Consider the following 24,301-nt stretch of genomic DNA (forward strand, 5'->3'; position numbering starts at 1 on the left):
TTGTAAAAGACAAGAAGAAAATATTAAAACGGTTTGATGTGTGACTAGTTCCTGCATTTGTATTTGGTTCCTGAATGGTTGCGGAGGGTGTAGGTGTTTGTGTAGGTGTTCTCCACATCCCCCCCCCCCCCCCCCCCCGCACCAGACCTGGAGGTCCCAAGAGCCCATGGGTGGAACCAGACTGCAGGTGACCCCCATCACTCTGATATCCACTCACTGGTCTTCTCTCCATTTCTCTTTAAGACTCTGCTGCTCAGTGCAGTTACAAAGGCTGTGTGAAAGTTTGTGAAGCATTTACTTTGTATATTTTTGTATAAATATAACCAAAAAACATTGATTTTGTGTTAAAAGTAGACAAATTAGGTGCTGTTGAGTGTTCTCGTGCACTCATGAACGTCCAAGCACCACTGCAGCACAGTATGCTGTTCCTCCTGTAACTGGGAAGTGCATTGACTTTTGCATTTTCATCATCATCCTTTTCACTCCATCAGTTGTCTCCACCTTTTCCACCTTTTCTGCATGTGTCTGCCATTTATGCTCTTTTGCTCAGTAAGTTCAGCCTCTTCCAGTAATAGCGTGTTCATCCGTTCTCCTTGCTGAGCTGCTGTGAGAACCAGGTGAAGACAGTGCAAGGTGAGAAGCTGTTGTCACCTGTCTTCACCTGTCTTCACCTTTCGGTCGTACGTCCCACTTCCAGTCCCCTACCTGGCAGATGATATCTGACAGTCTGCCCTGGCATGACCTCAAAACTGAACAAAGTTTCTGTCTAAAACATTTATATAGGTTATCTTATAGTAGGGTTGTAGCAATAATTAATTTGACAAGAGAAATCTGGTTTCCAGGGTAACTATCATGGCATTAGTTAGTGTTTGGGTGGATTACAGGTAGAGAGGAGTGAGGAATGTTCACCTGGGCACCTGAGACGGAGAGGGCGTGTCAGATGTACAGCTGGATGTATTTCATAAATAAAATAGTGAGCATACTCTGTGCTCTCTTCCTGTGTGCTCACTTTACTGTGCTCTCTTCACTGTGCTCTCTTCTCTGTGTTCTCTTCACTGTACTCACTTCCTGTGTGCTCTATTCTCTGTGCTCTCTTCCTGTGTGCTCTATTCTCTGTGCTCTATTCTCTGTGCTCTCTTCACTGTGTGCTCTCTTCTCTGCTCTCTTCCTGTGTGCTCTATTCTGTGCTCTCTTCCTGTGTGCTCTATTCTGTGCTCTCTTCTCTGTGCTCTCTTCCTGTGTGCTCTATTCTGTGCTCTATTCTCTGTGCTCTTTTCACTGTGTGCTCTCTTCCTGTGTGCTCTCTTCCTGTGTGCTATCTTCTCTGTGTTCTCTTCACTGTGTGCTCTCTTCTCTGTGCTCTCTTCCTGTGCACCTCAACAGCTGCAGTCATCGTCCTGAATCCCTCCACAGTACCCAGTTGGTCTGACAGGGAGTTGGTAGCAATGCCCATCGTGCCCTCCGCACCCCACCTGTTAACCCCTATGACCGGGCACCGTGCTGCTCTGCTGACTGGCATGTCTGCCACAGTGTCACAATCTCTCTCTGCAGCAGGGCCTGTCTCAAGGGTACAGTGGGGTTTAAATGTCCGTAATTCACCATGATGCACCAATGCTTGACTTGCGAGACTTAGAGAGACTTTCGCCTTCGTTCTGAACTCTGCTGAGGTCTGATGTTCTGCTCACAATAACGATAAATATAGTCTCACTCTCTCTTTTTTTTAGAATAACCCCATCATCTCTCTTTTCTTGACCTCATTTCCGATGACCAGTGATGCATGGCTTGCTCAAACTAAAACCATTAGCAAGGTACCAGAGCAAAACACACTGCTCTAAACTCCCCTCTGTTTGAATTCTCCTCCATTGCATTTGGGTGTTAAATGCATGCTTGTCTGGCCTGCACCTCTCAGGGTGGTGGGGTATCCTGTCCATGGGTATTACTTCTCTCTTTAACTGTGACTCACACGTGATCAGCTTTCCAAGGGGCTTCGGCACAGAACCTGCTGCACAGTTATTTGTAGCCTGCCACAGAAATGCCACTAATTCATTTTCAGGGTTAGTCAAATAAATCAGTGAAGTATTATAGTGGAAGAAGAGATTGGCCTACTGACAGCTCAAGGACCTGGTAACAAAGTGAATTATATGAATAGCTCATCATCTCTGCAGAATGTGAGCACATCTTTTGACAGGATCACTTGTCCCAAGATTATGAAAAAGTGTAAATAATTTCATTTGCAGCTGGAATCTTACACTAATTTTGAGTATTTTGCTGAAATTATTTACTTGAACAATTTTGTATTTTGAATAAATGTTATTTACATAGTGACTTTGAGTGTAAATAAACAATCTGGTTACACACAGAAAAAAAAAATTATTACCAAACCAAAAAAAAGTTGAAACGTGAAGCACAAGCCAGTGAAGTGTAGTTGGTAATTTGGAGACGCTCCCTAGGTTTACCAAACGGCCGTTGACGGGATGTTGGAGGACTGAGGGGAGAGTAACGTTAGCTAGTTGCTGCGGTAACAACATCCTGGACGGGAGACACTGTCGCTGTCTGTCGCTGCTGGACGCCTAAACTAGATTCATTACGCGGGCTGAAAGATATGGCGAATAATCTGAACATCTTTATAACGTAATTTTCGCTTCTTTTGGTCGGTGTCGACGGTTTTTTTTTGTTCGTAACGGCGTCAATGAGGGGACGCGGCGGCGGCTAGACGGGCGGTCACCCCGCTGCTACACGGCGCTAGCCGGCGGGCGCTAACCAGGCTCCTCCACGGACGACGGCGGTGCGGGGCTGCGGGGCGGGTGTGGCGGTTAACGGGGCTCTTTCTCCGGGTTCGGCCGGCAGACGCGGCGCGGTTGTTTCACCCCCGACAGCGACGCGGTTGAGTCGTCAGGTGTGGGGGTATTGTGGAGAAGCGGCGGCGCGGCGGGCCTGTTTGGCGGAGCCCGAGTGATTATCGGCGGACCTTCACGTCTCCTCTCGTCATGAACCGGGACTTTAACCCACAACACCCGTGAGTTTGAGTTGGACCGGTACCGCGTTACGTGCAGGCCGAGCCCCGCCACTAATATGAGCTAGTTGGCGTGTTTGGTGTGTTTCATCCGCGCTGCTAGCTAACGTTAGCTCACGTCAGCTAGCGACCCAGCACGTCCCGTCCGAACCGAGCCAGTCCTGCAGCCCACACACGTTTGGATCACGACCGCCATGGACCGCAGTGGTGGAGGAATTTACACGGTGTGTGGTCAGATTTGTGAACATGCTTATTTAATGTTTCTTAGGCAGGTTTAGTACATGATCGTTGACGCGAGCTCAGGCGGGTTCTATAGACCTGTTAGGATTTGGGTTTGGGTCCAAAACGGCGCTTGTTCTGTAAAAGGTAATATGTGTTTTCCATTGGCATTTTATAGAAGTTGTTGGAGAACGATTTTTTAACAATGACTAATTTTTCACGTGGATGAAAATGTGTGTTTGTGTATGACTGACTGACACACTTGTGTGTGTGTGTGTGTGTGTTTATTTATATATATATATATATATATATATATATATATATATATATATATATATATATATACATACACACACTATATATATAATATATATATATTATTGTGAGCAGAATATATATATATATATATATATAATATATATATATATATAATGATATATAGTGTGTGTGTGTGTGTGTATCCACAGTGGTTTTCCTTTCAAGAGTATTTGCATCAGCGAAAAAGTCATTTTCTTTTATGGTTATGACTGAAGTAATCAGTAATTCTGCTTTCTGTAATAAGTTTTCTGTTGTCTTCCTAGAGCCCTGATACTTTCCTTGGTTAGTCAGTATTTGGCAGCACAACCTTGGATTACAGTTATACTGTATATTGTAAGCCTGTTGTGAACTGCCTGAACAGAAGGGGCTGAAATTGCCATGGAAACAGATGCTCGATTTTCAGATTCCGCTTGCCTGTCAAATTTATCACAATATCCAGCACAGGGAAAATGTCTAAAACGATGTCGTCTTTGTGTTTCAGACCAAAATGATGCGGACTCTCTAATGGACAAGGCGTTCTTTCTGTCCAGGAGCTAAACACGCGTTGGCAGCTGGGCGCGTGTATCTTGTGATGAGAGTGGTCTGTGTGACCCAGCCTTGACGTTTGTCCTCCGTCCTCCATTTTAGTATTGAAATATGACAACGCCAGCACTCTTGCCGCTCTCTGGACGCAGGATACCCGCTCTGTCTCCCGGCACCGTGTCCTTCCCTCACCACAGAGCGACGCTGCGACTCTCGGAGAAGTTCATCCTGCTTCTCATTCTCAGTGCCTTCATTACCCTGTGCTTCGGAGCCTTTTTCTTTCTTCCGGACAGCTCCAAGCACAAGCGCTTTGACTTGGGCTTGGAGGACGTTTTGATACCGCACATCGAGTCCGGGAAAGAGGGGCGGCACGGTGGCGGGCAGGTCATACACGGACAGTCAGGACATGATAAGCATCGGCACAGGTGAGCCCCTCCCATGAGTTAGCCCCTCCCTTGGGCTAGCTCCGCCCATGTGTGAGGCTACACAGAAGACTTAAGCATGTATGAGTAGATAGTATGTACAAATCCTTATGGCTAGGTTAACTGTTTGATAACTGTTTCATCTGTATTAGTCAGCTCCTTTTGCATGAAACAGACCTGTAGTCTGCGATTTGTGTAATTTTAGATTTTTGGGAACTCAAAATTCTATGTGCGAAACATTGATTCTTTATTTATTACGTGAACACCTGCCATCCTTTCACAGTAATAAAGATTCCCAGTGAGTGTTTCATGTAAAAAAAAATGTCTGCACAAAAGTGCGTGCTCCGGGAAGATTGTATTATTTTTGTGGATTATTAATGTCGGTTGTTTATCTGCATTTTGCCTAATCTTTTGCTAATTGCTTTCTAATCCAACGGCAGGTGGCTAAAAATGTCTTGTCAGTCCGTCACAGTTGGTGCGTGTCAGAAACGTCACAGAGGATTTCTGTCATTTCATGGCACGTGAAAGGTGTGATATCATGGTATTTTTCGTGCTGAACTAGCTGCACACTTCAAGTCTTTGTGTGTTCAGGCAGGCAAAAAGAAGGAAGAAAGAAGTATAGCTGTCTGTACTGACCTTTCAGTACTGACCTCTCCTGCCAGTGGTGAAATTCAGTACTTTACGTCCATACTGAACCTTCCTAGTACAGTGTACAGGTGCAGATACAAGAGTCTGGCACTCCCAGTTATGCTTGACTGCTCACTTATGTCTCATGACACCAGGCAGTCTCATTTGTAAAAAGGGTGATTGCTGATGAGAGGCTGTTGTTGCAAACTTGGGAAAAAAATAGTGCAGGACATGGATCATTGTGTGTTTTGAGCTCAGGTATCACAATCGCAGTGGCAAAGGATCAGTATTGAGAACTGCTTTCATGTAGGTTGTTTTTCTTGTCGAGCAATGCCACAGAAACAGTGGGTCTCATTCTCTGAAGCAGCGCTCATTTACATCAGCAGTGATCCAGAATACTGTGGTCCAGAGGATGTCTTCTGAATAGGCAGTCAGTCATAAAGGTCGCCCCACAGACACATTTGTCAGAGTGGCACATAACATTCTCAAGTACCACGCGTGGGTTAATGGTTTAGGTGAAAAGCGCACGCTGCATTCGTGAGCCCCTTGTGAAGTGTTGGTGCGTGTTGAGGAATCTGCTCATCTCTGGGTGAAGTGGAGGCTCCTGGCATCTCGTTATGGAGCTGGTGCCACCTGTTGGTTATGGATGCAGCACAGCGTGGGTCTCGGGGAGAGGCGGGAGGATCCCGAGGTGGTTTTCTGAGGGAACTAGGTGGGGATGAATGGGAAACGTACCCTTCCCTCGGGGCTGTGGGCTGCTGGGGGAGTGGCAGACTCCTGCCTGCTGTGAGCACTTTTGTGCGTGTCGGAGGGATTTCTAACCTTGGTGCTGTCTGCTGAGTAAGAGAAACACGGTGTAATGTTTTCCCCCATAGTAGATCAGGGCATTACTAGCCCTTTGTGTGGCTTTTACTAACTTGGCCAAAAAGAGAAAAACAACCCCATTCATAAACCTGTGCATTTCGTAGTTCTGAATATACTGAACGGCTGTTTTATTAGACACGCCCCTCTGCTAGCACGATGTACCTTCGGACTTCAGAACCGCAGCGGTTCTGCAGACTCTTGGCCCTTGCGGACCAATGGCTTCAGATTAGATGGCCGTTCTCTGAACGGTCCGTTCTCCTTTGTCCCTGACATGTCCTATAGGATTAAGATCTGGGGACTGTGAAGTCCAGGGAAGCAAGGAGAACTGTTGGAGTGCTGGACCCAGTCCATGACCGGACGACCTTTGTGCAGGGTGCGCTGTCCTGCCATGAAGAAAAACCACCACCACAGCCTGAACTGTTGACACCTGACAGGAAGGACTCATCGATTTATACCGCTTGTGCCAAGTTCTGACCTCCACCCCCACCCCCATCAGTATGGTGCAACAGAACTCTGGATTCGTCTGACAGGCGATGTTTTCCTACCGCTCGGTCTAGTGGCGATGGCCGTGCCTCCTTCACGGAGTTGTTCAGATCATGTGACTTAATGCTGCACTCAGGTCATGTCTAATTTCCATAAGGGAAGCTCCAATCATGAAAGGGCAGGTGTGTCTAATGAAATAACCAGTCAGCGTACATTGTACAAGTCAAGGCAGATTTGCTGTAGTTGCAGGAAGTATTATGAGCAGAGCCACACAGTCATCGTTGAGTTATAGTCCTTAAATCCCAAGGTGCAGTTTTGGTCTGAGTCAAGATCTGAAACTCAGACCAGTTTACAAGTCCTGCAGTTTGTTGAAATATCCAGTTTGTGGGACTCGTAAAGTAGACAGCTTGTTCTTCTTTTCTGATCTGAAGACATATCAAATGTGATCGTCGCATTTTAACCTGCACAAGGCTCCTGCGTCTTTCTAAATGAATGTTGACATCGGGCTGCAAATTCTGTCAAAACACGAATGGGTGTTTTCATCTCGGTGAGATGATGAGGCCCAGCACAGTCTCCTGATGATCAGCACTTACCACTCAGCCATTAAGATCAGCTATTAGCTTAGCATGGCACACTAGCCAAAGCTATTACTGTGCTAGCTAGCTAGCCGTGTAGGTAAGAGTTATGTAATGAATGCCATGAAGCCTCTAGCTATGTGTTTGGCTGAGTAGTACAGTAGGAGGAAAGGGGGGGGGGGGTTGTCCTGTACAGAACATGGGCCTGTACTGGGGGGGGCGGGGGGGTCTCTACATGCTGTGGCTGGAACCTTACGCCAAAAAGCTCCACTCCCAACCGCTGTCGTCTGAGCTAGCTGTGGTGTGCAGCTACGATAACATGTTGGCCTGTGATTTGGGTAGAAAAAGTCAGGCTAGCTTTGAGGCGGCAAGGCTTTTCAGCAACACCTGATTGTTACTGTGCGGTTGTGCATCTGTTTGGTGCTGTTGGAGCCGTGCAGGGACGGGCTCTGGGTGCCGGACAGGCCGGGCCGGGCAGGCTGGTCTGGGTTCAAACGAGGCCTCTCATTCTGCTGCTGGAACTGAGAGAATGTTAACTTTGTTATTTCCATTTCTGTGAGACTGCTGTCTCGCAACTCACTGGGAGGAGAATTGCTGTAGAGTAGGTGCTGCACCCATCCACACAGGTCTGTGTTTGTGAGTGTGCACTCGTGTTTGTGAGTGTGCCTGCAGAATCCCCAATCTTTCGCTCTGGAAGATTTATATAAGGAGCCGTGTTGCACGCAAGCACCTGTCGGCCCAGCGATGCATGCCCAAGTGGGTCTTCAGGCTCCGCCTCCAGCAGGGCTGGCTCAGAGGCGGAGTCATGACGGAGGTTGTGACATCATTGACATATTGTCAATGTCAATGTCAATTTTATTTATAAAGCACGTTTCTGACAACGGAATGTTGAACAAAGTGCTGTCCAGCAATTAAAAGACAAGACACACATAAAACATACAAATATACAAACACAATAACTTTGTTTCATTAAAAAGCCAAGGAAAAGAAATAAGATTTAAGCCGGGATTTAAAAACCAACAACGTATGGGCACTTCTAACTTGTAATGGCAATTGATTCCATAATTTGGGAGCTAAAACTGCAAAGGCACGATCGCCCCTGTGCTTCAGTCTAGATTTAGGGACCACCAGAAGAAGCTTGAGGAGTACTATTGAGGAGTACTATTGAGGAGTACTATTGAGGAGTACTATTGAGGAGTACTATTGAGGAGTAGCCCGTGTCCTACAAACAGCCGGACGGGGATTCAGACCCTTAATTCTGTATGTGAAAATGGGCTGCAAATTGCAGCACTAACAGTTGAGCATTTAAAGTAATGGCATTCATCATTTTCCACCGGTCCTGTGGTCCTAACTACTGTTAATGCAGCTGTGTGGGCTTTGCGTGTACACTTAAATGAATCTGTTTCTGCGCTGTTGATAAGCCATTATAGAAGAGTCTGTGTGTCAAGTGTCCTTTGTGTTATTCTTCTTTTAGTAGAAATATGAGTTCACATCAGCACACCCACACGAACCTGTACAACACACACCCGCACGAACCTGTACAACACACACCCGCACGAACCTGTACAACACACACCCACACGAACCTGTACAACACACACCCGCACGAACCTGTACAACACACACCCACACGAACCTGTACAACACACACCCACACGAACCTGTACAACACACACCCACACGAACCTGTACAACACACACCCACACGAACCTGTACAACACACACCCACACGAACCTGTACAACACACACCCACACGAACCTGTACAACACACACCCACACGAACCTGTACAACACACACCCACACGAACCTGTACAACACACACCCGCACGAACCTGTACAACACACACCCGCACGAACCTGTACAACACACACCCGCACGAACCTGTACAACACACACCCGCACGAACCTGTACAACACACACCCGCACGAACCTGTACAACACACACCCGCACGAACTTGCATACCACTTCACACTCCCGCACACCACTTCACAGGCCCAAACACATCTACACAAACCTGCATACCACTTCACACACCCGCACACCACTTCACTCGCGCCCAAACACACCCACACAAACCCGCACACCACTTCACACACCCGCACACACCCACACATACCTGAACACACCTACACATGCAGCAGTACCAAACTCATTTGAGATTAGAGTCTGCTCTTGTTTCCTGGGTAGCAGACTCATCTCTCTTCCATCTCCACAGTGCTGGTGAGATGGATGCTGCCTCTTCTGGTTTCACAGGCACAAGACACGTTCTCTCCAAGAACGGCTCCATGTTTGCACCGTTGGTGAACCTCATAGTTGCAAGATTCAGACGGATGGTGATTGGGCCTCCATGTCAGACAGTGTTGTTTTGGGTTAGAATTGTGTTTCTTGCGTTATTAAAGGAAATATCGTCAGGAGACTAAATGCAGCGAAATAGTAATTTTATGGAAAAGGGCGACTAAACACATTTATAATTGACAGCAGGTCTTCCCTTGTGTTGTGAACCCAAGACTCAGAGTGGCTGTGATCTTCCAGGGGCCTCATTTATAAAAGAATCATAAAATGATCTTCAACTATGCAGCCATCTTCATCTAATTTGACATCTAAGCAAAAATTTATAAAATCAGTGTGCGATATGAAAATGATGAACACATGTCTCCATGCTGCTGCGTTAACATTTAAGGACATTGCACAAATGTTAGTGTGTCCTTTCCACTGTAGGGCATTTAAGGTCATGGCACAAACTATGGCGTCCTTTCTACTGATGGAAATGTAATGCAAAATTCAAAATGTCAGAAGGGGGGATGAAGGTGGCGTCTATGTGCAGCTCCTCTCCCATCAACATCAGCGTGCCCTCAATTCTGGCATCATTTATGACTCATAAATAACCGCATCACACCAGTAGCTGTGTGCGTGCATTTGTGTGTATTCACCCATAGCTGTGTGTGTGTGCGCGCGCGCCAACACACCTGTAGCCGTGTTTGTATTTGTGCTGACACATCTGTAACTGTGTTAGTGTGTAGACTCGTTTTGGTGATCCATTCACACAACCTTGAGCAAGACCAGATTTGGTAAAACGTTCACGATCGTTTAATAAATGAGGCCCCAGATCTTTTGATTTGAGATTCTGGGAGCAGGGTGAGGGAGCAGGGTGAGGGAGCAGTGTGAGGGAGCAGGGTGAGGGAGCAGGGTGAGGCAGCAGGGTGAGGGAGCAGGGTGAGGGAGCAGGGTGAGGGAGCAGGGTGAGGGAGCAGGGTGAGGCAGCAGGGTGAGGCAGCAGGGTGAGGGAGCAGTGTGAGGCAGCAGTGTGAGGGAGCAGGGTGAGGGAGCAGGGTGAGGCAGCAGGGTGAGGGAGCAGTGTGAGGCAGCAGGGTGAGGGAGCAGTGTGAGGCAGCAGGGTGAGGCAGCAGGGTGAGGGAGCAGTGTGAGGGAGCAGGGTGAGGCAGCAGGGTGAGGCAGCAGGGTGAGGCAGCAGGGTGAGGGAGCAGGGTGAGGGAGCAGTGTGAGGCAGCAGTGTGAGGCAGCAGTGTGAGGCAGCAGGGTGAGGGAGCAGTGTGAGGGAGCAGTGTGAGGGAGCAGGGTGAGGCAGCAGGGTGAGGGAGCAGTGTGAGGGAGCAGTGTGAGGGAGCAGTGTGAGGGAGCAGTGTGAGGCAGCAGGGTGAGGCAGCAGGGTGAGGCAGCAGTGTGAGGGAGCAGTGTGAGGGAGCAGCAGGGTGAGGGAGCAGGGTGAGGGAGCAGCAGGGTGAGGGAGCAGCAGGGTGAGGGAGCAGCAGGGTGAGGGAGCAGCAGGGTGAGGGAGCAGTGTGAGGGAGCAGCAGGGTGAGGGAGCAGCAGGGTGAGGGAGCAGCAGGGTGAGGCAGCAGCAGGGTGAGGGAGCAGCAGGGTGAGGGAGCAGCAGGGTGAGGGAGCAGCAGGGTGAGGGAGCAGCAGGGTGAGGGAGCAGGGTGAGGCAGCAGCAGGGTGAGGGAGCAGCAGGGTGAGGGAGCAGCAGGGTGAGGGAGCAGCAGGGTGAGGGAGCAGTGTGAGGGAGCAGGGTGAGGGAGCAGGGTGAACGCTCTGGTTTCCTTCCCCTCACATCTGTCCTGGTTTCATTTAGCACCAGATTTGTCACTCTTCCCGTTCACATCGCTCTTACCTGGGCCCGTTTGGACCAGTGGAAGTGTGTCGGTTAGTTTGCACCGGCGTGCGTGTTTCTGTGTGCATGGCTGAAGTGTTAATCTGTGGCTGTGCTAGCTGGTGGAGTCGCACCCGCACATGTATAATGGGTTTGGCTGCTTGGCCATCTGCTTTGGCTCAAAGGAGGAGTGAGAGGAGAGGAGGAGTAGAGGAGCTTGTCACTGGTGACCCAGCAAGGCGAGCTCCTCCTGGCTCCAAGCTCCCGGGAAGAGGATCCCTGCCCCCCCCCCCCCCCTCCTCAGTGTCCAGGCTTGGCAGCGGGCCTTGCCAATCCATGCCAAGCCGTGCCGGTCCCTGTGCCAACCCGAGCCTGTCTGGAGTAGTACCGGCCTCCTTAGACACAGCTTGGCAGAGGTGGTTTCTCTCATTCGAGGGTTTTTTCCACTCCTTTATTTTTAAAGCAGCTATAGTGATGTGCCCTGGCAGTGTTAGCAAGATTTCCTTCAGCAGCTGTAATTCACTGTAAAATCCTGTTTTCCACTTGGTTGAAATGGTTTGAAGTGCATTTTTGGTTGTCATGCGATCCGTCAGGGGGCTGAGGCAGAGAAACCCCGCCCCCTTCCAGCAGCGCAGCCACAGATTAGGGTACGGAGAACCCCGCCCCCTTCCAGCAGCGCAGCCACAGATTAGGGTACGGAGAACCCCGCCCCCTTCCAGCAGCGCAGCCACAGATTAGGGTACGGAGAACCCCGCCCCCTTCCAGCAGCGCAGCCACAGATTAGGGTACGGAGAACCCCGCCCCCTTCCAGCAGCGCAGCCACAGATTAGGGTACGGAGAACCCCGCCCCCTTCCAGCAGCGCAGCCACAGATTAGGGTACGGAGAACCCCGCCCCCTTCCAGCAGCGCAGCCACAGATTAGTGTACGGAGAACCCCGCCCCCTTCCAGCAGCGCAGCCACAGATTAGGGTACGGAGAACCCCGCCCCCTTCCAGCAGCGCAGCCACAGATTAGTGTACGGAGAACCCCGCCCTCTTCCAGCAGCGCAGCCACAGATTAGGGTACGGAGCCCAACCTTCACCGTGGACCATAATGTTTGTATTGTGGTGCTGATCCTTTTGTGCTGCGATGTGTTAAACCCTAGTGGTGAGTCATTGATGTGGCATGGGTAAAGATCGCTCTGTGTGGGGTAGTTGTGTTTTCAGGGGTCAGTGTGGTTCACCAAACATCCACAGCACGATGATCCAAAAAACGTGAGTCAGATCAGTGTGGGTACGGCACACAGTAAAACTGGTATGATGTACAGGGTGTGTGTGTGTGTGTGTGTGTGTGTGTGTGTGTGTGTGTGTGTGTGTATTGCAGACATCTGTGTTCTCCCCCCCCACCCAGAGCAGTGTTATGTGCTTAACAGGCGACGTATTGTGCCGTCCTGCCACGTGATTGGCAGGACAGCATGGGAGTGCGTGTGTCCTGCTACGATTGGCTGAGCACTAGACGTTCAGTAGATGATGTCACCAGCTACACTGCTGTGTGCATCACTAATTGGATCCAAGATTCCAACCTGGCATGAGTTAGTGTTCCACGCTGTGCAGGACACCGTGTCTGGCAAACCGGTCAAGAAGACGGAAGTGTCTCCTGACGCATTTGTCTTTAAAACTGAGTTTAAAAGAGAAAAGGAACCACCATGGTGGAAGCTCCTCCCACCTAGGCAGGCTGTGGACGCACGCTGCTGGTGTGGTCTTGTGTTTGATGGCGTCCTCTCGTTTCCCTGGGTTTAGTCCTCACTAGTGCAAGAGGCACTCGGGCCAGAATCTCAGGTGTAATGTGGCCTGTGTACTGGTGCTGTCCCAGTGGACAGACTGGGTAGGCCTACACTAACTCCAACAGAAACACTTTACTGCTTTGCTTTTTACTTTGGTGTGATCCAAAGATTTGTCAGTAGAAGTGATGGATAATTCCACCGGATGTATTTTAAACTAGATGGTTGTAGATTGATCATGCTGTGATGCTCCACACAGGAGTTCTGAGGGTGAGTCACGGCACTGACAAGATCCAACCAGCTTAAACAGTTTTGGGCCGAAGTGATGGAGACAAGTGTAGGTGGAGCGTAGGTGGAGCCCTTTCTGTCTCCCCAGAGCCCAGTTTGGCTGTGGCTGTGTGTGTGTGTGTGTGTGTGTGTGTGTGTGTGTGTGTGTGTGTGTGTGTGTGTGTGTGAGAGAGGTGGCGCGTGGCTCCGTCCGCTGTAGCCTTGCACACAGACTGATGGTGCTGCATGTTGCAGGAGCCATGTCGTCTGCACCTTCATCGGCCGGCTGGAGGAACCGAGATTTCTGTGATGTGGAGGCCCGTCGGACCAGTCTAGCGTCGTCTGGGGGGATTTATGGTCCTGCTCCTCTTAAGTTGCTGTATTTTTTATGATCTCCCCTAAAATATCAGTGCATGTGTCCATGAGAGTTGGAGCCAAACTGGTGATCGCTCATGCATGAAATGGAAGCCGACAGGTAATGAGCTATTTTTCGGAAAGGGGAGATGAAGGCTTGAAATTGGTTTTGGAGGTGCGGAGACGTCCGTGTGAGGGGGTTTTGGGGGGGGGGGGGGGCATCTTCACTCTGCTCCCTATGATCTGCTGACTCCTTCTCGGTTCTTCAGAGCAGATGTCCTCCACGTTGCGTCCTACGGTACCAGTGCGTGTCTGCTCCAGCTGCCTGGTGCTCACGCTCTCGGACACAAAGCCACGTCTGTGTTCACCCAACACAGTCCACCACCAACGTGTGCTGGGGTCCGAGTCAGCCGGCACCTGGAGTGCGTGCTGGGGTGGCGTGCTCCGCGTTACCCGTGCTTCAGCACAGACACAGTGAGGTAACGCTCTGGTGGGGCGAGATGGCTTTGAGCAGGTTTTTGGGCTCACATGGGTTAACAGCAGTACATAAGATGAAATGGCTTTTTGCACAATGTGTCCATTGTCTCTCTGTACGTGTTCGAAAGGATCTTTAACATGGCCTTCCATACACAGGTGATTAAGTGCCTCATACGTGGTGTGCTTATACACTTAATTTAGATGAGAATGATCCCACCACACTAATCTCAGTGCCTGAAAAGTGAGGACAGACTGCTGTTTTCCTCGCTTCTGACATCAGAAGAAGGCTTTTGCAGTAGAGTGATAAGTCCTATGGAGTTAATTCATTCAGACCAGGAGACTCCCTGAGCTGTACAGGCCACACAGCGCCCCCCCACAGGTGAGCGTTAGTATTGCGCTGCTCATGGTGGTTAGGATGGAGCAGCAGGTTTTGCCCCCTGCAGGTGAGTGTCAAGGCTCAGTTATACTTTAGCGTCTGACTGTAGCACTCGATTCCACGCTGCACTAGAACCTGTGAGAACGCCGGAAGCGTTTATACTGGACACGTCTTTCTTTGCAGTGTTCTCAGTAATATGTAGTAGTATAAAGAAACACCCCTCAAAAACAGGGGAAGGAATATTTACCTGATGAATATTAATGTTGCTTTGTGTTCCAGGTTTGAAAAGTGCTGAAATTTTGGCTAAAGTACTTGAAAATGCTTGAAATTGTAACTGTATTTCGTTTCAGAACAAATATCTGTCTGACTGAACAGTTCTCTTGTAATACATTTACAAATACGAGCCTCTTGTAACTCCAGTGGGAAACATGAGAGAACGTGAAGATGTTAAGATTGGGCGTTTATACTACCATTAAATAAAATATGCTAGCTTGGTAACTAAGCTATCTACTGGAGCAAATACTCACCAAAGTAACATATATTTTAAGTATACATTAATACACCAACAAGCTTATATAATACACTTATTCTTCTGCTGTTACCAAACACGCTGCCATCTCTTTTAATGTGCAAAAAAGCAAATTAGTCATTTTGAGTCTATGTTTATTTGAATGAATATGTAACTTAATAAAGCTTAAGGTGCTGGAAAATATTGAAAATAGACCTTGAAAGTGCCGTACAAGTATTTGAATTCCACCTTGTAAAGGTGTATGAACCCTGCAAACATGACTTTGTTCATTCCGCTGAAGCGTGGTACGTGCAACGTTACAAAAATCGAGAGGTGCACGACTTTGCGGCGTGCAGGGTCACTGCTATTGTGTCATTTTTGACGTGCGAACCCTCGCGGCAGTGGCGATGCGTCAAGTGGAAACGTAGCTTTAATATTGCTCTGCTCACGGCGGTTGGGATGGAGTGGCAGGGTTGTGTGCGTGCGCTTTTTCACTTTGCCTGTGCCGTCACTGTGGCATTTATCGTCATGGAGACGCCACAAAAAAAAGTTTGCCATGACGTTTGGCGCACGTCACGCGACCTGTTCGGGGTGTGCAGTGTGAACCCTTGATCACGAGGGCTTTCTGCGACACGGAAAAGATTTGACTCATCAGAACGTCACAGAACGCTTGACTGGAACAGTGGAGATTGGTCTAATCACCAAAACCCAGAAACCCTTGTTGAAGGGCTCAGCTGGATCAGGATCTTACTCCGCCACTGTTATCAGGTTTACAGTATAAGCGTGGTGAGCACGCTTAGGACACGATCGCGTTGGATCATTTTTAACGTCCTAGATCTGTCAGGAATCCCCGGGGGAGACACGCAGCCCAGCGTCTTGTTTAGCTGTGTTGTTCTTCACACACAAGTCAGCACGGCCCAGTCTGAGAGGACAGGGGACCTCGGGAGGAAGGCGGAGTCTGTGTTGCCTCAGGGAGAGAGCAGCTCGGGTCCAATAAAACCACCGCTGTCTTCTTGGAGAGTGCTTAATCACCTGACACCATGAGCCACTGGTTCCCCTGAGAGCCCTCAGGCGAAGAGTGATGCAAATAGCAACAATCAACTGCACAGCATCTCTCAGTGACAGACAGCACACACACACACACACACACACAACCCGTCCTGTTGCTGTGAGCCCCTGTGCTTTAGGAGGCCTGCAGGTTCCTTGTCCACTCGGCACGATTCACATTCCACTTCATTTCAGTGTGAAGTGAGGGAAGATCACCACAGCGTTGGTGTTATTAAGCGTGTGAGCCTTAGCTCTGCACAAGGCTTCCTAGGACCTTCTGGTTTGTTCTACAACAGGATATGCTAGTCCTCTTTCGAAACCCTTCAGAAAACCTCACACGTTGTCACACATTGCCAATGGGGAGCGTTCTTCTTCTTCTTTTTCTTTTTGACGCAGGAGTGCTTGGGAATGTAGACCTTCCAGCTCACGGCTGACTGCAAGCATTCCCCACCCTCGTCTGCCCGCTCCCTCGCAGATATTTGCCTGTCAAACACGAGGGGAGGTGTGAATGCGAGGCTCTATTTCCAAACCAAATCCCTCCCCTGGGACACCCGGCAGCAGCGGTGAGCAGAAGCTCCACCCACCTGCTAATGGAGGCCTTCTCAGTAGTGTTCACACAGTAGTGACACCGCATCATCCCGTTATACTATTGGCTGACCGCTGAAACAGGAAGCTATATTTGGTCTTGTAAATATTAGTGGAGAAAAGGCTTCACCTTCTATGTGTGATCCTCCGATGAAGATGGAAGCGAGTGTCTTAATTGTGGAGCGTTCTGAAGCAGGCCCCTGTTCCTGCTGCCCAAGGGAGGCAGACCCGAGCTGAAGAGACGTGTCCGTGCCGCTGAACCCTCCGGGGCACAGCTGAGGTGGGCGTGCTGGAGAACCTCACACGGGTCTTTCTCGGTCTTAAGAACCCCTGGAGCTCTGCCTCTATTCTCCTGGCTCTCTGCTCTCTCCCTTTTCTCCTATCTGTGAAGGCCAGGAATCCTGATCTCAGCCCAGAGGCTGTAACACAATGCAGTGCGTCCGTAATGCTCCTGTCCTGGGCATGACGCATATCCCATTAACAGACGACTAATGTTTTAAATTCATGGAGATCCACCTTCTTCTCTGCCATCTTTTTAAATTATTTCCTCTTCTGTGTGATGCCCCCCCCCCCCCCGCCTCCTGCAGATATGTCTCTTTGTGGAGAAGTAGATAAAGATCAGCGTGTTCATCTTTGTCTGTTAAGATGGGAGAAATACTACCCTCGCCTCCCTCGGGAACCCTGCAAGAGTGAATGAGATGAATTATCTCCAGACAGCGCTGGCTCCTGCTGGGGTGCTGGGTCTTCCTGCTGAAACATTTTATGGATACACGAATGTTTTTAGGGCTCAGTAGCATACGTGCGATTAAGCTGAGGACACGTCTCATCTGAATCAAGGATTTAGGGCGGGGTTTCTTTGCCTTGCTCCTGGGACCCCTGGCCAGAGTCCTCAGAAGACTAATAATAACGTCCCCCATGTTGTGTGTCTTCCTTATCTCCTACGCCTTTCTGAGCTCATCAGCTCATTAACAGAGTGCGTGATGTTCTCAATTTGGAAGCAGAGTCTCCTAAAGCCCATGAGAACACGGGGGGGTGTGGATGGAGGGGGGTGCTCTGAGTTACTGTGGCATATGAAACGTGCCACCCCTCACGAGTGTGAAGTGGGCGGGCTGGAGCAGCATGGAGAAGTGCTGATAGGGTAGCGGCGGAGGCGGGGCTGCTCCTGGAGCCCCTCCCCCCACGTGTCCTGCGGAGCGAAGAGGCGTCAGGACGCAGTCCCGATACGTCTCGCTCGTGCAGAGTTCCTCGGGTGGCTGCTTCTGCACTCATAATCGCATGTTTGACATCATGAACTGTGCTTGAAATCACCGTCACGCTGAGTGTGTTTCAGAGAACGAGGGAATAGGGGTGGTGGAGAGACAGTAACGGAGAAGAGGAAGACGGCTGAGAACTGTTGAGAGTTTCTCCTGAACAAGAGTGAGCGCTGGACGCTGTAGTGGGGAGAGATGTGAGCGCTGGACGCTGTAGTGGGGGGGAGAGATGTGAGCGCTGGACGCTGTAGTGGGGGGAGAGATGTGAGCGCTGGACGCTGTAGTGGGGAGAGAGATGTGAGCGCTGGACGCTGTAGTAGGGGAGAGATGTGAGCGCTGGACGCTGTAGTGGGGGGAGAGATGTGAGCGCTGGACGCTGTAGTGGGGGGAGAGATGTGAGCGCTGGACGCTGTAGTGGGGGGAGAGATGTGAGCGCTGGACGCTGTAGTAGGGGAGAGATGTGAGCGCTGGACGCTGTAGTGGGGAGAGAGATGTGAGCGCTGGACGCTGTAGTGGGGGGGAGAGATGTGAGCGCTGGACGCTGTAGTGGGGGGAGAGATGTGAGCGCTGGACGCTGTAGTAGGGGAGAGATGTGAGCGCTGGACGCTGTAGTGGGGGGAGAGATGTGAGCGCTGGACGCTGTAGTGGGGAGAGAGATGTGAGCGCTGGACGCTGTAGTAGGGGAGAGATGTGAGCGCTGGACGCTGTAGTGGGGGGAGAGATGTGAGCGCTGGACGCTGTAGTGGGGGGAGAGATTGTGAGCGCTGGACGCTGTAGTGGGGGGAGAGATGTGAGCGCTGGACGCTGTAGTAGGGGAGAGATGTGAGCGCTGGACGCTGTAGTGGGGAGAGAGATGTGAGCGCTGGACGCTGTAGTGGGGAGAGATGTGAGCGCTGGACGCTGTAGTGGGGGGAGAGATGTGAGCGCTGGACGCTGCAGTGGGGGGAGAGATGTGAGCGCTGGACGCTGCAGTGGGGGGAGAGATGTGAGCGCTGGACGCTGTAGTGGGGGGAGAGATGTGAGCGCTGGACGCTGTAGTGGGGAGAGAGATGTGAGCGCTGGACGCTGTAGTGGGGGGAGAGATGTGAGCGCTGGACGCTGTAGTGGGGAGAGAGATGTGAGCGCTGGACGCTGTAGTAGGGGAGAGATGTGAGCGCTGGACGCTGTAGTAGGGGAGAGATGTGAGCGCTGGACGCTGTAGTGGGGGGAGAGATGTGAGCGCTGGACGCTGTAGTGGGGGGAGAGATGTGAGCGCTGGACGCTGTAGTGGGGGGAGAGATGTGAGCGCTGGACGCTGTAGTGGGGGGAGAGATGTGAGCGCTGGACGCTGTAGTGGGGAGAGATGTGAGCGCTGGACGCTGTAGTGGGGGGAGAGATGTGAGCGCTGGACGCTGCAGTGGGGGGAGAGATGTGAGCGCTGGACGCTGCAGTGGGGGGAGAGATGTGAGCGCTGGACGCTGTAGTGGGGGGAGAGATGTGAGCGCTGGACGCTGTAGTGGGGAGAGAGATGTGAGCGCTGGACGCTGTAGTGGGGGGAGAGATGTGAGCGCTGGACGCTGTAGTGGGGGGAGAGATGTGAGCGCTGGACGCTGTAGTGGGGGGAGAGATGTGAGCGCTGGACGCTGTAGTGGGGAGAGATGTGAGCGCTACTCTCTCTTCTGTTACTGCTCTTCTGGTCCTGCCAGTCTAATGCCAGGGAATCATTAAGTCTACAAATAATGTATACTTTAATAATGTATACTTTCTGCCTGACTTCCAATGGGTCGAGGTCAATTCTTGTGTACACCCTGTGTGTGTTTGCTGCTGTTTGTAACTGGCATCCATAACTCAAAGCAGGTGTTACGGAAACTTCACCCACTGTGATCATTTGTGCGTTCGTTCCTTTATAAGCAACCGAGTTGTGCTTGTGTGTGTTTTCTGTTTGCTCGGGTAACGTCCCTCTCCTGAGCGCCTCTGTGTGCCTGTTGACAGCATTCAGGTGGTCAGGGCGATCCTTCTGACCGGAGGGTCGTGGGTTCGATTCCCAGGCCCTAGGCCTTGACTGAAGTGCTCTTGATCAAGGCACCCAACCCCAACTGCTCCCTGGGTGCTGGGCTAGGGATGCCCACCTAGGTACATGTGCACCAACGCCCCCTAGTGCTCACTAGTGTGTGTGTCTCTAACGTGGCCCTGCTGTGTTGTGCTCCTCCTGCAGGGAGGAGGAGGAGAGTCTGCGTCACAAGATCCGGGCGGACCACGAGCGCGCGCTGCAGGAGGCCAAGGAGAAGTTGCGCAAGTCCAAGAAGGCGCTGGTGCAGGAGATCCAGACGGAGAAGAGCAGGGTGGCGCAGGAGCTGAAGAGGAAGGAGGCGCCCCGTTCCCTGCCCCCCGTGCCCATGCCCAAGCTGGTGGGCATCAACGACGGCCATCCTGGGGAGCCCGACGTGAAGGAGAAGCGGGACAAGATCAGAGAGGTGAGGCCGTGGGCGGAGCCGTGGGCGGGGCCGAGGGCGGGGCGGGTAGGGCTCCATACAAAAAAAAAAAAGAGCTTAAGGAGCAAGTGTCTCTTAAACAAAGACGATCTGGAGCCAGGAGCTTTTTTTAAGTGCCAAAATAAAATGCAAACCATTAATCTTTGCAGCTCTCGCCTCAGGTCATCTCTGCCTTCCACAGGGTTCGTACGGTCATGAAAAACCTGGAAAAGTTATGGAATTTGAAAATAGCAATTTCCAGGCCTGGATAAGTTTTGGAAAAATAAAAAATACTCAAATGTTTTGGAAAAGTCATGGAAATTTGCTTGACACAATAAATGTATGTTGTTCTGATAACCGGAAGAAAAAATTAATAAATATAATATAGCCATTTTTTTTCATTGTGCGGACCGCTAACGTAACTTCACACATTAGTTCACTGCGTTAGCGTCGGACTCCAAGCGGAGCTGTAGATTGTACTTTGATGTAAATCAGCGTAATGCTGGTAAATGCCGATTAAACAATGACTGCTTCAGTTGGACAAATACAAGCTATGGCTTGTGAAAGACAAGGACACGGGGCATGCAAAATGTGCACGGTTAACGATGGGGTTAGAGACTGAAAAGTCCGTCATAAAGCAGTTTTCGTTGTTAAGCGCGACCCTAGATTTAGATACGTTTTGATCGTAAACACAGTATAGGAAAAAAAAACTAACGATGTCCTCGTGCGTACAACGCGAGAAAGAGCGATCGTGTTGCCGAGATGGGCTGCAGTGGAGCCTGTGCTGCCTCAGCTTATCGTACACAACACTCCACAACACTCCACTGTGCTGCCACTGCTCCTCCGTGCACGCGCGAAATAATAAAAAAAGTAGGTCGTAACTCCGGTTTATATTGATATTGAAAATACGGTAAATGTTTATTTTTTCAATTAAACCACGTGGCTTGTCATTAATTTATGATATACTGTGGAATTTTGGCCTGGATTTTTTCTTATTTTTCATGTCTACACATATGTTTAGAGAATGTATAGTCATTAAAATTTGCCTCAAAGTCATGGAAAAGTCATGGAAAAGTCATGGAAATTGATTGTCAAAAAAGTGTATGAACCCTGCTTCCAACACGCCCGACTGGGCCCCTTTTTATCCGTATGGATGACATAGTGAACCATTTAACTTAACTGTGTTCAGTCAGAAGGAAGTGTGCGCAGGGACGGGGTCAGTGTCCTCGTCAGGGTCGGCTGTCTCCTTCTCCTTCTGTCTCAGCTGTTTCCTTCTCCTTGGTGTGAGGCTGTGTTTAACACAGGACATCTCACTGCTCAAACGATCCTGATTGAAGTCTGCGTGTGCGTGCGTCTCCGTCCAGGAGACGCACCTGGTCAGCTGGGCTTGTGCAGACGGCCTCTTACGGTCTGATGGAGATGCTGACGTGTGCAGTAATGGGCCCTTTTCTACAACTCTGTAGTCGTTACTATGGGTGTCATGTTTGGTTGAAATCCAAAATAAATGGATACCAATAAAATAATAGTTATCATTTGTCGCCTCTGGTGATTGGTGGGCTATCAAGGGGCCACAATATTCATAGAGAGGCCAACTGTTTGTCCAGCATCTTTGCAGGGTCTCCTCCACCACACCCGCCCCTGCTGCTACATGGGGGGGGCACGTGAACAGGCCGTGTTGGGAGATGTGGCATGGTATTGATCGACAACCAATCAGAAACGGCAGACAAGCTCACTGCTGGAGTCTGTAGCTCACCTGGTGGAGCAGGTGGTGCTGCTGCCGTGTCCAGGTCGTGAGCTCGTGGGTGGGGCAGTGAAACTCTGGCATGTGGGCGGTCCTCTGGATAAGAACCTCTACCACATACGGAAAATGTGAATGAGTTTTTATTGACTGTGGCCATTTCAGTGTCTGCTGTTTTTGCATTTATATCAAGTTAGTTCAATTTACAACCGTCTCCGTTTGTAAATGACAATAATGAGAGTGAATCTTTTACAGGCACCGCTGGGGTTCTGGTTTCTGCATCAGTGTATGAGATGAACCACCATCGTGAGTGTGTGTGTAGTTTGTATGATCCAGAGAGCAGGTTTTGTTGTGATGTGAGATTGAGCTCTGGTCATGTTGCTGTGATGGGAATGTGTGAGGATGAAGGATTCCGATGGTTTTCTCTCTGGTGCTTATATTGTGCGAGAGCTCGAGTCGGAACAAACCCTGCGATTACGCCCCTTCCCTGGCCACTCGCCACCAAATTACCCACATCATTCCTTTTTAAACGCCACTTGGAGTTGAACATTTTCAACCCATTTGATGACGAGTTCGCCTTTGGTCCAGATACAGATATAACGATCGGCCTTTGTGAAGGAGACTCTGCCTGTGGTGAGAGGAGCTTTGTGGGTTATGGCCGGTGTCTGATTCATGCCTTACTAACGCCGAGGACAGCCTCTCCTGGGAGTACAGACGAGTTCAGACTCGTACAGATAACAGGTCAGCGATGCGCAGGGCCCCTGAGACATGGCAGGCCAGCATTAGTGACCTGTGTGTGACCTGTATGTGTCTATTTGGGCTAGACTACCAATTCAGACCTTACCGGGTTGTAATGTGTGTACAGAACTTCCCTTATTCCAAGCCTCACTACAGAGCTGTAAACCCACTGAGGACCAGAGACACAAGCCTGCAGAGAGCAGCAGTCTGAGACCAGTAGGGGTGGGTTTGTCCATTTCAGTTTTGTGTAGGTCACATGAAGGACACAACACAGGATTTCATAATGGTGTGTACACACACACACACACACACACACACATGCACACAGAAGAGACTGTGTCCTGTAGGGCAAGGTTCAGCTCTCTCTCAGTGGGAAAACGCAGCAGTGTGGCCATCTGCTGTTCACCAGGGAACCGTAACCCTGCAGTGTGTGTGTGTGTGTGTGTGTGTGTGTGCGTGTGTGTGCGCGTGCGTGTGTGCGCGCGCGCTTTCCACTAAATCTGTTGTTGATTGCTATTATACACAATCCAAATTATATAAGAACTATTAAATTGTGTGCTGTGTATTTTGGGCTACAAGTTTGTTAAAGCATTCAAATGAAATGCATTTTAATGCTGACCTGAATATGTAGTGGATGTGTGCTGAAGCTCATTGGGTGTGGTTTAACCACACCCACGCAGGCTCCTCCACCTCCCTGCTCTACACTGAAAGGATCTGCAGTGAAGGCCAATAGATGTGGTCAGTGCTGTGTACAGAAACACGGTGCTGAGTTTCAGGGCTGTGCAGGGTGTCTCGTATTGACTGACACCCAGCCTGGCTGACCTACAGTGGTGGTCTCTCACACCACTGTGTTTGTGTGCGTGCGTGTGTGTGCGTGTGTGTGCGTGTGTGTGTGTGTGTGTGTGTGTGTGTGTGTGAGAGAGAGAGAGAGAGAGAGAGAGAGAGAGAGAGAGAGAGAGAGAGAGAGAGAGAGAGAGAGAGAGAGAGAGAGAGAGAGAGAGAGAGAGAGAGAGAGAGAGAGAGAGAGAGAGAGAGAGAGAGAGAGAGAGATGCAGCATTAATGCCTGAACACCATGCCCTGCAGCATCACTGTGTGCTGAGGAGGGGGCAGATCACCCAGTAGATCAGTACTGTAGACACACATGAGCCTGTGCAGGAGATGGAGCTCATGTCCAAGCTCAGAGGTGGCCTGGCCCATGCTGCGTTCAGCTGTGGTTGCATCTTCATCCTGAACTTAAATGGCCTTAAACCCGGACCTGCCCCTGAACAACCTAAACCAGACCTGGACCCGGACCCGCCTCCTCCTGCGGAAGGAAGCAGACGCTGTGCTGTCGGACTAATCACCAAAGTTACAACACTCAATGGATTTAAATGATGTCGGACTAACTACCCAACACTCAGTTGAGTGGATTTAAATTGTCCTGTATTGCGTTTTATTTTGTACATATTTGTAAAGCACTTTGAGTCACTCTAGTCACTCTGCTTACTACTTACTCAGTCACACACGGGTGTGTTGGGCCCTGTGGCCTCCTGCCTTCTGCCGACAGTGATGCTGTTGCAGCCACCCGTGTGTGTGTGTGTGTGTGTGTGT

At 50.2% G+C, this 24,301-nt stretch overlaps 1 protein-coding gene across 2 annotated transcripts in view; it reads left to right on the forward strand.

Annotated features, from left to right (window-relative positions):
- The first annotated feature begins 2,473 nt into the window (after positions 1–2,473).
- Positions 2,474–24,301, forward strand: part of man1a2 (mannosidase, alpha, class 1A, member 2) — a 96,018-nt gene continuing 74,190 nt past the window's right edge. The window contains exons 1-3 of one of the 2 annotated variants that reach the window (XM_076994325.1): positions 2,474–3,237; positions 4,032–4,497; positions 19,979–20,237. In XM_076994325.1, coding sequence (XP_076850440.1) covers positions 4,187–4,497; positions 19,979–20,237 — 570 coding nt within the window. In that variant the 5' untranslated portion in view covers positions 2,474–3,237; positions 4,032–4,186. The other variant, XM_076994326.1, reaches the window with a different exon arrangement.

The sequence above is a fragment of the Brachyhypopomus gauderio genome, unplaced genomic scaffold (genome assembly GCF_052324685.1).
Source record: "Brachyhypopomus gauderio isolate BG-103 unplaced genomic scaffold, BGAUD_0.2 sc139, whole genome shotgun sequence".
Lineage (NCBI taxonomy): Eukaryota > Metazoa > Chordata > Actinopteri > Gymnotiformes > Hypopomidae > Brachyhypopomus > Brachyhypopomus gauderio.